Raw genomic sequence first — 12,711 nt, 5'->3', positions numbered from 1 at the left:
CATTAAGGACAAATACACAAGTGATTGTCAGTTCTAAATCTATCTCTAGAGTTCAGAAACTAACAGATAATCATCCTAGATAAGGATTCAAGAAGTTTATCTCTAAAGCAACCCAAATCACGAGCACAGAGCAAAAATCTAAGACAACAATCAACACAGATTTATAAAGAAAGTTTTATATAACGTCATGGGCGACAAATATACATGAGTTCAAATTAAATACATACACAAAACCCAACTATAAGAGAAAACACAAAGACGAAGAGAAATGAACCGAAAATCTCCCAATTTGTCAGCTCCGTTCGACGATCAATCCACCTCCAATCATCCAAATGCAAGCTCCATAGTTGTTTCTAACAAACCTAACCTAAAAATTAGAGTTTGATGAGTTAGGACTAAATACCCCAAAATATAACCTAAAAATGTGATTTTTGCCCCTTTTAACGAGTTGTTGTCTCAGGAAATCTCGCTTAGCGAGCTTAGCGAGCTAAGCGAGTAGCAGAAAAAATCAAATTTTGTTTTCGCCATAACTAGAGAAACGTAATTCCAAATTGCCCTTGGTTCGAAGTGTTGGAAAGCTTATTCAATGCTCTATCTAAATATAACTAAATGGAAACCAAATTTATGATTTTTCATTTTATTGCTCTAAAACTGTGAAATCAAAGTCGTGCCTTTAACACTTTATGCCTCGAGGCTCTGATATGGATAAATACCTATAAAACAAAAGAAAAAATATCAAACAGTACACAAAATGAATCAAAACTCAAGAATACGAATATTTACACAAAAGTTAGGATTTTATTACAAAAAACCAAAAGAATAGAATCAATAAGTGCCACAAATATATACTTAAAATAATGACATTTTGGCAATTATCAAATTGTACGCCCTTATGGCTTGCAGTAGCAGATATTTTGTCTAAGACTGAAAGAAGGGTCAAAGTAAGAGTTTTGTTGTATGAAGATGGTTGACTTGGAATAAGTCAATTTGAGCATCTGGGAATCTGAAGTCGGGACCAAGGAATTCAACTAGCATTTGTATGACACTATATGAAATCATGTATAGGAGAATCTGGAATGTCTTTGTTAAAGAGAGACGTTGTAGTAGAAATGTGTGGATTTGAGATAGTGCAAGAAGCCAAGGAAAAGAAGTGGGAATCAGTGCCATGTGTTGAACAAGGATCATCTTGGTAAACTTGACGATGAGGAATATCCGACCAGAGTGGATTACCAAGAATTATGAAACTACAAAGATTCGATGCAAAGAAGTTTAGGTCAGAGATATTGGATGTTCAGGCAATGTATTAGAAGAGATGTGTTGTATGAGAATTAAGGATTACAAGTCAAAGATGTTAAGACATAAGTATCTTTGTGGATTGCATTTCCTCGGATCGAACAACTTTCAAGTGAAACCGCAAGGATTATCCAAAGGAGGAATATAAGGGACATTTCATCTTCTCGTTGGGAGGAGATGTGAGGAATTCGCTCTCATGGTGATATAAGGGGATTCGAGGGTGAATTTTATTTAGGGGGAATGTAACATCCATATTTGTTTATGCATGTATATTTATACACCAAGAATTATTAAAAATAAATTAGTGGATTAGTTGAAAAGGAAATGAGTTTATTAGAAACCAACTAAAGGGAATTTTAGTGAATATGTTAGTTGGAGGATATTTTGTACATTATTCATTTAGTGAGAAAGACTTAAGGTCATGATTAGTAGCATAAGTTGGTTGCTCTTCATAGCAAAAAAATCAGAATTGAAAGGAATAGAGAGGAAGGGTGGAAACGTGAGAAGAGAGGGGAAGGAAGGTGGGAGCAAAACCTACATGCATTGATGGAGAGCCATAATCAAGAATGAAGATCAAGTGTGCCATCATTTCCTTCATCTCTGAAGTCAGAATCTTCTTCACCATCGTCATCAAGTTCAACTTATTGAGGTGAGCTCCATAGATAGGAACTTGGGGTAGGAATTGGGATTAATGCATGTCAAGGGTTTAAGGTATGATAAAATGCCTTGCATTTTAATTTTAATCGATCAAATATGTGTTCTTTTGATGTAATTGTATTCTATGGAATGTTGAAATATGATGGAGTTCGGATTTGTATTGTTGGAGAACCTAAGGATGAGTTAGAACACTTTTGGGACTGATTTTATGCAGAAAAAATAAGTATTTCTCAATCTGAGTTGTAGGAAATCGATTTCCCTATAATGGAAATCAATTTTTGGTAAGAAATTTGGGTTTCAGGGCATTTTGCGCGCAGGAAATTGATTACCCATATCATGGAAATCGATTTCCTGAGACTGCATTGGAAAAACATAACTGAAAATAGCATAAGTTGAGTTTCGTAACTCGGAATCAGGCGTCATCGAAGGCATTGGAAAGCTAACGGAAAGGACTATGAGATGCCTAAGCTTCCACAACTTTAGCACACTCTTAAGTATTAATCAAATCCATGTGAATGTTCTTGTACTCTGATTAATAAGAGGAAATACTTAGAGAATTAATGTGTTAATCATTCTAAAGGCCGTTGTGCCCAAGTGTTCTTTTAACTAGGTTGTAGGCATCATAGAATGAGTGTTGATGGAAATAAAAACTAGGTTGTACTCTTATATCTTGTGAAGCTAAGTATGTGAACCAAGAAACGAGAAGGTCTCATAACTTTGTGTAACTTGTGTACATCGATTAGTAAACATGATTTTGGTAAGGTAAACCTTAGGATGCCTAAGAAAGATTCATGACTGGAAGTTAGTCCGTTGTTTTCCCCTTTCCCTAAAGCGGATACTTTCGAAGTTCTATAATCTAATGGTAGTAGTAATTGTGGACGAGGGGTTAGAGGACAGACAAAAGGATTGTAACTGCGAGTAGGCACGTTACATATATGTTGACTACTTCTTGTGAAGAAATTCCAGGGATGTCCTTGTGCCATATATATCGCGGGAATTCACGGGCTTTGGTCTCGGGAATGGGTCGGCTTTGTGGTTCAGGAGCTATTCTTCGGGGATGAACTCCCGAAGATGTGGACCTCACATTCTCCTTTTGTCGTTTCCTTACGGGTGAATTTCTATGTGAGATTCGGGCCTTGGAAATTGGAAGAGTTGAATCATTATAGCGATTCAAGGTCTTTCCATGGTTTTCTATAGTCCAAATTCATTACTAACCAGATAGATTTATAGATATGCTTTTGGGTCTTGTTTTGAGAGCAAATAGGCAGGTAATCCCGTAGGACCAAACCTTAAGGGTAACTCCCGACAGAAGGCTGACAGGTGAACCCGGAAGACCTATTCTGAATGAAACATATACCTAATATTTGAACATGTGATATGTGATTAGAGTATCCAATTGGGTGGTCGGTTGACACTCAATAGTGATGCTACGAGTTGATAGGCTTTCATATACTAGTTAGTGAGGAAACCTTATGATCAATGATGGATCCGTAGATGATGTATATCCCCTAACCGGTAGCCTAACTATAATGTATGGAGATAACGGGCTTAATGTGATTGTTCCAGAATGAAAAAGAGCAAAAATGAGGATGAGTAAGTTAGGCTTTGGCATAATAACATGATTTGAAATAGTTTGTGTGTTCAGGAGGCTTATGCCTGCATAATTGTGGATTAGTGTTCCTACGATATCCTTAGTATGCAAGATTATTACCTATCGATGCAATCTTAACCGAAAAAGAGTTTGTAGCCTGGAATGAGTAACTGATGTTGTGTGTTTCGCTATTTTGAATTGTTAATTTTGCTCGGAGTGCAAAAGTTCAAGTGTGAGGGAATTTGATCAGTGAATTTTGATGCACATTTCTCTATGTTTATACTTATGCATTTTCATACTTTACCTTGGTTATTTTTCTATTTTAATGTGTTTTTATAAGTCAGTTTATTTTTACACTTATTTAATTTTCGTATTTAATTTTCAGCATTAGCAGTCTGCACAGAAACGACCATAACTAGAGCTCCGAGTTTTCGATTGACGCGTTCTAATAATCGTCGGAAAGCTAAGAGAAAGAGCTACAACTTTCACGTTGGAGTCAAAGTCAGATTCGGAGCGCATATTTTCTAGAATTTCGTTTGAAGCTGCAGCATTAGTTTTAATTAGTTTTGAGTCGTTAGTGTTAGTATTGGGCCGGGTTATGTTTGTTTGACCCGGTTGGGTTATGAACCGAATACTTCTTTTCTCCCTCCCTTTTACCTAGGCAGCCGCTACTGTTCACTCTATCACGTTATTCACTTTTCACGAAATTTTCTAGAGCTTTTACGAACTCATGGAGAACTAATCGCCCTTGAGTCAATCTACTGTAATTCAGGTTCCAACACTTGAGATTATTATAATGTTAATTTTAGTTTAATTCCTTTCAATGATATTTTGTGTTCTTGTATGCTTAATTCAATTGCATGAAATATATTGATTTAATTTGGTTGATTGTATGATCCTAACATAGGCATGTCACGTCACGTTTGCTTAGTTCGTTTCGTTTTTGTGTCTGATCGATCATGTTTGCTTAATTCATGAGAATTTATCTCGTTTGCTTAATTCGGACAATAAGATCATACGCCTTGCAAACCTCACAGCGCTTATCATTGAGTTTGTATTCAAATAGGAATGGACACTCCGCTTAAGGTATTAAAATTATAATAATCGATGATAGTAGGAACTGAATCGGTAGATTGACTTATTTCATAATCACTTATTTTACAACAGCTTATTTCATAATCACTTTTTCTCAATCGAATACCAAAACAAACCCCCCTAATTTGATTTCCAATTGGTTAGTAATAACTAAGAATCCTTGTGAGACGATATCCGAGTTGTCGTTACCGTCGTTACTACAGTTTACAAAACACTCGTTTTTGATCCGTGCGCCACAGCGGATCATACACTGTAGAGCCGCGTGAGCTAGCCCTCACCCTCCAATAGTATAATATATCTATTAGGGACTCTGAGTCTCTCGGCACTTACGGAGAGAACACGCACACCCTCGTACTTTTTTACCAATACATAGGTTAGTAATATCCACTTGGTGCACTTTCATTCACTAGAGCGTTTTTCATTTTAATTCTTTTGAACTCATAACAAATTAAATATTCATTATTAAAAAAATTTAAAAAAAATTACAAAACAAAAATATCAAATAAAAAAATTAAATCATGAAGAAATAATTCATAACAAATAATATTTTTAAAAATTAATGATGATTTAGATCCATAGTCCTTCGGGTTTAGTTGTTGTTTTTTCATAGCTAAATTCTTAAGAATCCTTTGTGTTTGTGGCTTTTTGAATTAATCAATGTATTATATTGATTTAAAAAAATCAATACAAATAATATTTTTAAAAATCAAATTAGGTTGACTTTTTTTTAACAAAAAATAATATATCATTAAAACAAAAAGGGAGACAATAAAATAAACAAAGGGGGCTAAGCCAAGACCCCTCAATAACAAAGCCTAAGTCTAGGGATATCCTTCTTATCTAACAAGTAATCTCTAATGATATCCTGGTGAACACAATTAAACCAATATACCGTCTTGCATTTTAAACCAATGCAAGCCAAAGAATCCACACAAAAATTGGCTTCGCTAAAGATATGTGTGATCATAAAATCAATATTTATCGTGTAATCCAAACACAAAAGCCAACGAGACCGAAACTTCCAATGCACCAAAGCATGATTTTTAAAGGCATTCACTACGTAAATACAATCCGATTCTATCCAAAGTTTACCAAAATTCATCTTTTTTCCCATTTCCAACGCCATAATCGCAGCCAAGAATTCAGCATTCTCCGGCGTTTCACATCCTAAGAAAGCCGAAAAACTTAGAATGTGATTAGCACCATGATCACGGAAAATGCCCTCGCACACAAAAGTTCGCGGATTACCAATAGGAACACCATCTATATTAAATTTTATCCATCCATAGATAGTGTTGGAATTAGACTCTCAAACCTTTGAGTAATTCCTTATCGTTAAAGATGACAATGAAGAAAAATAAGAACAAAAGTAGGATTAGGGTTTGCGGAAATTAAAGAGAAGAAGAAAGTATTTTCTGCAGAGTTTCTCTCTGCCCACAAACTGTGGAAATTCTGTTATTCACTTGCAACTGCAACTTCTGTGAATACAAGTTATTGACTTGATTACAAACTAATGAGGGTTACTCCCTATTTATAGATTTAGGTTAGCTTTCTCCCTAAGCCAAAGCCCAAAACTATAAAAGCCCAAAATACCTATTTTGGAGCTAAATCAAATCTAATCTATTTTAAATCTAAATCAAATCTATTTAGATTTAAAAACAAACTTATGTGTAACAAACTGTTACACACTTCGACACACCTTGTGTTCGAGTAACAGCTTCGACACAAGGAATTACAAATTAACACACCACCTAATTCATTGTGTCTAAGCTATCTACATTCATCATAGCTCTTAGTCTTCTGAATATTTCAACCAGCACTCCCTTTGTCATGATATCTGCAATCTGGTTCTCAGTTCTGCAGTGTTCCAAATTCATCTTACCTTTAGCTACCTGCTCTCGAAGATAGTGGAACCTCATTTCAATGTGCTTGCTTCGACCATGTGCTATCGGGTTCTTCGCCAGATTGATAGCTGACATGCTGTCGATCTTCATGGTAATTGCTCCATGATATTTACCTGTTATTTCTTCGACCAAGTTCACCATCCACGTTGCTTGACATGCACAAAGAGAAGCAGCTATGTACTCTGCTTCGCATGATGATAGTGCCACTACTGGTTCCTTTCTCAAACTCCAAGCAACTGGTGCACCACCTAGCATAAACACATATCCTGCTGTGGATTTTTGATCCTCAGCATCACTACACCAACTCGAGTCGGTGTAACCCACTAATTTGCATTCTTTTCCCTTATCAGCTGCAGGAAACATAATGCCATAGTCGAGAGTTCCTTTCAGATACCTCAGTATCCTCTTTGCCGCTGCTAGGTGTGATACCTTTGGCTTCTGCATGAATCTACTTATCATACCTACACTGTATGCTAAGTCAGGCCTTGTGTGACAAAGGTATCTCAATGACCCAATAAGTCTTCTGTATTGGGTTAGGTCGACATCCTCTTCATCTGGGTTCTTCGACAGTTGCAATCTTATTTCAGCAGGTGTCGAAGTCGAATTGCATTCTTCCATCTCAAATCTCTTGAGAATTTCACTTGCATATCTTCTTTGATGCATCATCAAGCCTCTACTACCATTGTAGAATTCGATACCAAGGAAGTATGAAATTTCGCCCAAATCTGACATTTCAAATTCCTTGCTAAGATCACCTTTGAAGCCTTCGATCTCTTTCTTGCAGTTACCTGTTATTAACAAGTCATCGACATAGAGACATAGTATAAGCAATTCACTCTCGCTTCTTCTTACATATACCCCATGTTCAGTTGTGCACTTCACAAAGGATTTCTCCCTTAGGAAACTGTCGATCTTCTTATTCCAAGCTCTTGGAGCTTGCTTCAGTCCATACAGGGCTTTATGCAGTCTGTACACTTTTCTCTCTTCGCCGTGTTTCACAAACCCAACTGGTTGTGTAACATAGACTTCTTCGTCTAAGGGTCCATTCAAGAATGCACATTTAACGTCCATCTGACACATGTGCCAATTATTTATGTTCGCCAGACCAACAACCAACCTGATCGTTTCGATCCTGGCAACAGGTGCAAAGACCTCATCGAAGTCAGTTCCTTCCTTCTGAAGAAATCCTTTCGCCACAAGCCTTGCCTTGTGTCGAGTCACTTCACCTTTGGGATTACACTTCACCTTGTATACCCACTTCACATCAATTGCCTTCTTGCCATGAGGCAATTCGACAAGTGACCAAGTATTGTTGTCTTCGATGGACTTCAATTCTTCATTCATAGCTTTCACCCACTTCGAATCCTTCAATGCCTCAGTTGCATTAACAGGTTCGACATCTGCATAGAAAGCATAATGTACCAGCTCACCTTCATCATTGACTACATCATCTGATGTAATCACACATTCTTGCAACCTTGCAGGCATGTGTCTTGTTCTCTGAGGTCTGCCTGGGCCTGCATCACCTCTGACTTCTTCTTGTCGAACTTCTTCTCTTTCGACTTCAGTAGCTGGTTCGTCATAAAGAATTCTCACTGAATCCTTCTTGACATTTTCAGTCCAATCCCATTCTTTAAGCTCATCTATGATCACGTCCCTGTTGATCACTACTTGCTTGTTCACTGGGTCGAACAACTTGTATCCTCCAGTCGAATGATATCCTATAAGAATCATTTGACTCGACTTGTCATCAAGTTTTCTTCTTAACTGATCTGGCACATGTCTATGTGCTATAGATCCAAATACCTTTAGATGACTCAAGCTAGGCTTCACACCAGACCAACATTCTTCTGGAGTAATTCCTTCTAGCTTCTTCGTCGGACATCTGTTTAGAATGTATGTTGCAGTTGACACTGCTTCTCCCCAAAATTCTTTAGGTAAATGCTTGCCTTTTAACATACTTCTTACCATATTCATGATGGTTCGATTCTTCCTTTCCGCAGTTCCATTCTGCTGTGGAGTGTAGGGTGGCACCACCTCATGCACAATCCCTTCTTTCTCACATAACATGTCGAAGTCTTTCGACACATATTCTCCACCACCATCAGTTCTCAAAACCTTGAGCTTTCGACCACTTTGTCTTTCGACCATAGATTTGAACTTGACAAATACCTCGATCACTTCACTTTTCTTCTTGATCAGGTAAGTCCATAGTTTTCGACTGAAATCATCTATGAATGTAACAAAGTATTTGTTACCTCCATTCGAATCCACCTGGATTGGTCCACATACATCAGAGTATATGACATCAAGGATTGCCTTCGACTTGCTTCCTGCATCCTTGCTGAAGCTATTCTTGTGCTGCTTCGCCTGCACACATTCCTCACATACCTCGTTTGGAATGTCGATTTCTGGCAGTCCTGAAACCATATTCTTTCTTTTCAACTCTCTGATGTCATTGAAGTTGAGATGGCCTAGTCGATAGTGCCATATCCATTCATCTCTGCTAGCTGCAGTTGCAAGGCACTCGTGCTCCATCACATTGAGTTCGATCTTGAAGGTTCTATTTTGTGACATAGGAGCCTTCAAGATTAACCTCCCACTTGCATCGACAACTCTCATCATCTTATCTTCGATCGAAACCTTGTAGTTCTTTTCGACCAACTGCCCAATGCTGAGTAAGTTGCTCTTCATGCCTGGTATGTACAACACATTGGAAATTACTGACCTCTTTCCATCTTTCCTCGTAATCATTACATCACCAATACCTTCAGCTGCTAAAGTATTGTCATTTGCAAATTTCACCATGTTCTTCATTGAGGGTTTTATGTTGACAAACCAATCTTTTCTTCCAGACATATGTGATGAGCATCCTGAATCCAAGTACCATTGGTCCTTGAATTTATCTTCATCTTTTGTTGTGACCATCAGCAACATCTCTTCTTCTTCTTGTTTTGCAAGCTTTGCATCACTTTCTTGACTTTTATTCTTTTCTGGACAAACTGTCGAATAGTGACCATACTTCTGACAGTTGAAACATTGAATGTGACTCTTGTCAAGCTTTCGACCACCACCTCTTCCTCTACCTGCAGCACCACCTCTTTGGTTGCCTTGGTAAGAGGGCTTTCTCTGATTCGACCAATTTCCTTCTTGCTGATTTCGACTAGTCGAATTTTTGTAGCCACCTCTACCTTTATTTCCAGTCCAGCTTCCTTTACCTTTCTTTTCGTTTGCTGACTGAGCCTGCAAAGCCACATCGCTCTTCGACTTGCCTGCAGCTCTTTCAGCCATTCTTTGTTCATGAGATTCAAGCGTCCCTTGAAGCTCTTCTTTTGTTAACTTTGATAAGTCCTTCGACTCTTCTATGGCTACCACGATATGGTCGAACTTAGGGGCCAAAGATCTCAAAATCTTTGAGACAACAGCTCTTGTTGTTAATACTTCTCCACATATCTTGATTTGATTCACTAGTTTCGTAATCCTAGTGAAGAAATCAGTTATGCTTTCGCTATCTTCCATTTGAAGCAATTCATATGTTCTCTTGTGAGTTTGTAACCTCACCTCTTTCACCTTTTCTGCACCTCCAAAAGACTTTTCAAGAATCTCCCAAGCTTCTTTTGAAGATTCTATATCACTAACCTTTTCAAAATTATCTGGACTCAGACATTGATGGATTATAAAGAGAGCTTTATAATCTTTCTTCTTCAATTCTTTATGTGCAGCCTTTTCTTCCTCCTTCGCACCTTCTGCAAGCGGTTCTATCCCTTCTTTTACAAGATCCCAAAGATCTTGACAACAGAATACAACCTTCATCTGCTTGCACCAATTCTCATAGTTATCTCCTTTCAGAATTGGTAGTGTTGCTGGAAAATGCCCATTCGGATGATTCATTGCCATCGCCATTCTTCTTGCCTTGAATCGATTAACCGGAGCTCTAGATACCAGATGTTGGAATTATACTCTCAAACCTTTGAGTAATTCCTTATCGTTAAAGATGACAATGAAGAAAAATAAGAACAAAAGTAGGATTAGGGTTTGCGGAAATTAAAGAGAAGAAGAAAGTATTTTCTGCAGAGTTTCTCTCTGCCCACAGTGGAAATTCTGTTATTCACTTGCAACTGCAACTTCTGTGAATACAAGTTATTGACTTGATTACAAACTAATGAGGGTTACTCCCTATTTATAGATTTAGGTTAGCTTTCTCCCTAAGCGAAAGCCCAAAACTATAAAAACCCAAAATACCTATTTTGGAGATAAATCAAATCTAATCTATTTTAAATCTAAATCAAATCTATTTAGATTTAAAAACAAACTTATGTGTAACAAACTGTTACACACTTCGACACACCTTGTGTTCGAGTAACAGCTTCGACACAAGGAATTACAAATTAACAGATAGGAGGAGACCAAAGAACCTCCAAAGTTGACAGAGACGTTTTAGGATTGATGTTTATGTCAAACTTTTTAAGAAAACAGAAGCTGGAAATTGAAGAATTAGAAACCCGACTAGAGTTGTTTCCCACCAATTTGGCATAAGCAGAAATTAAAGTCACACAAGTTTTCCAATAATAGCTTTTATCCTCAAATCTTGACTTGTTGCGAGCAATCCATATTTGATAGAAAATACAAACAATGCAGGCCTGGATGACAACTCTAGCTTGAGGTGACCAGCTATAGCTTAAAATTTTCCTACAATCTTCAATGCTAGAGACCATAAGATTCAGATGCAGAATGTTGATAAACCAGTTCCAGATATTTCTAGCAAAATAGCAATTAAAGAAAAGATGAGTAGCACTTTCACAACAGGAAAAGCAGATATTGCAAGCAGAAGGGAAAGAGAAGCCTCTTAGGATCAGATTGTCATCAGTTGGAAGTTTATGGTGCAAGAATCTCCAAACAATCATGGAATGAGTAGGTGAAGAATCTATGTCCCATGGAAAAGATTTTCAACTGGTCAGGGGACAAGGTTTAATGAAAAAGTTGTAAGCTTCTTATAAGGTTAAAATGCCATTAGTAGCATTCTTCCAAACAAAGGAGTCTTGAGTATCAAATTCTGAAACAGAAACAGCAGAGATCAGATCGTGCTTAACAAAGTTGGAAGAGCTGCTTGAATGTAGCTACTTATGGACCATGAATGATTTTTCCACCAATCCCTAACATTAGATGTTAAAGAATGGTGGAATTTTTCTAGAACATAAAACTTGCTGGCAAGAGATTCACCCACCCAGAAGGACATAAATTAAAAAGAAAAATATTTATGTTAAGTAATAAAGTTTGATTTAAAATAAAAATCAATATAAAATTTTCAATTTTAATTTCATAACTTATTTCGAAAGCTTGAAAAAATATAACCGTCATGAAACTCCAAACCCTAATTCTTCTCACAGTTCTTCTAATGGCTTCCCTAATTCTTGTCAAACTTCTTCGGGAGGCGCCAAGGGCTGCAGAAAGGGAGGAATATCTGGTGGGTGGATATAACCCCATCACAAACATCAACGATCCTCACGTCATCGAGATCGCCAAATTCGCCGTCACTCAGTACGACAAGCAAAGTGGTGTGAAGCTGAAGTTTAAGAAGGTAATCAAAGGTGAATCTCGGGTTGTTGCAGGGATTAACTACCGCCTCACACTCTCCGCCGGCGAAGGTTGGGTTTCAAAGATCTATGAAGCTGTTGTGTGGGAGAAGCCATGGCTTCACTTCCGAAACCTCACTTCTTTTAAACCACTATATGCTTAAATTAAAGGTTGTGCTTATCTTATTGCATCGTTCTTCTGTAATGTACTGTGTTATATTATCATGGTTATTTGTATCAATAAAAGTTATGCCTAGTAAATATGATTAGTAATTTTCATGAAAGGATGACAAACAGAAATTAATTCATTAGATTATTAATTTATTTATTTATATCACTGAATTCGACTACCATTTACAATGGTTTCAACACTCAACACCCACTTTTTCAACTCCCAACACTCCACATCATTTTCTCTCTCTTCCACCTAATAACTCAACACTCATTCAACTTTTACCTTCTCCAATGATTTTTCACTCAACACCCTACCCCACCACTTTTTATTTTCATATTCTTATTTAAATTTTATTTTTATAATTACATAAAATTACAATTATCGATTAAAATTAAATTAAAATAATAAATACTTAACAATTTA

General features: G+C 37.1%; 1 protein-coding gene across 1 annotated transcript; it reads left to right on the top strand.

Moving 5' to 3' along the window:
* The first annotated feature begins 11,896 nt into the window (after positions 1 to 11,896).
* LOC131645261 (cysteine proteinase inhibitor 5-like) lies at positions 11,897 to 12,277 on the top strand. Its single transcript, XM_058915934.1, has one exon. It carries the CDS (start codon positions 11,897 to 11,899, stop codon positions 12,275 to 12,277), a length of 381 nt encoding a protein of 126 aa, XP_058771917.1.
* Positions 12,278 to 12,711: the final 434 nt, after the last annotated feature.

This window comes from Vicia villosa, linkage group LG1 (genome assembly GCF_029867415.1).
Source record: "Vicia villosa cultivar HV-30 ecotype Madison, WI linkage group LG1, Vvil1.0, whole genome shotgun sequence".
Taxonomy (NCBI): Eukaryota; Viridiplantae; Streptophyta; class Magnoliopsida; order Fabales; family Fabaceae; genus Vicia; species Vicia villosa.
Note: the sequence above shows the minus strand (reverse complement) of the source record. Positions and strands in the feature narration are given on the sequence as shown.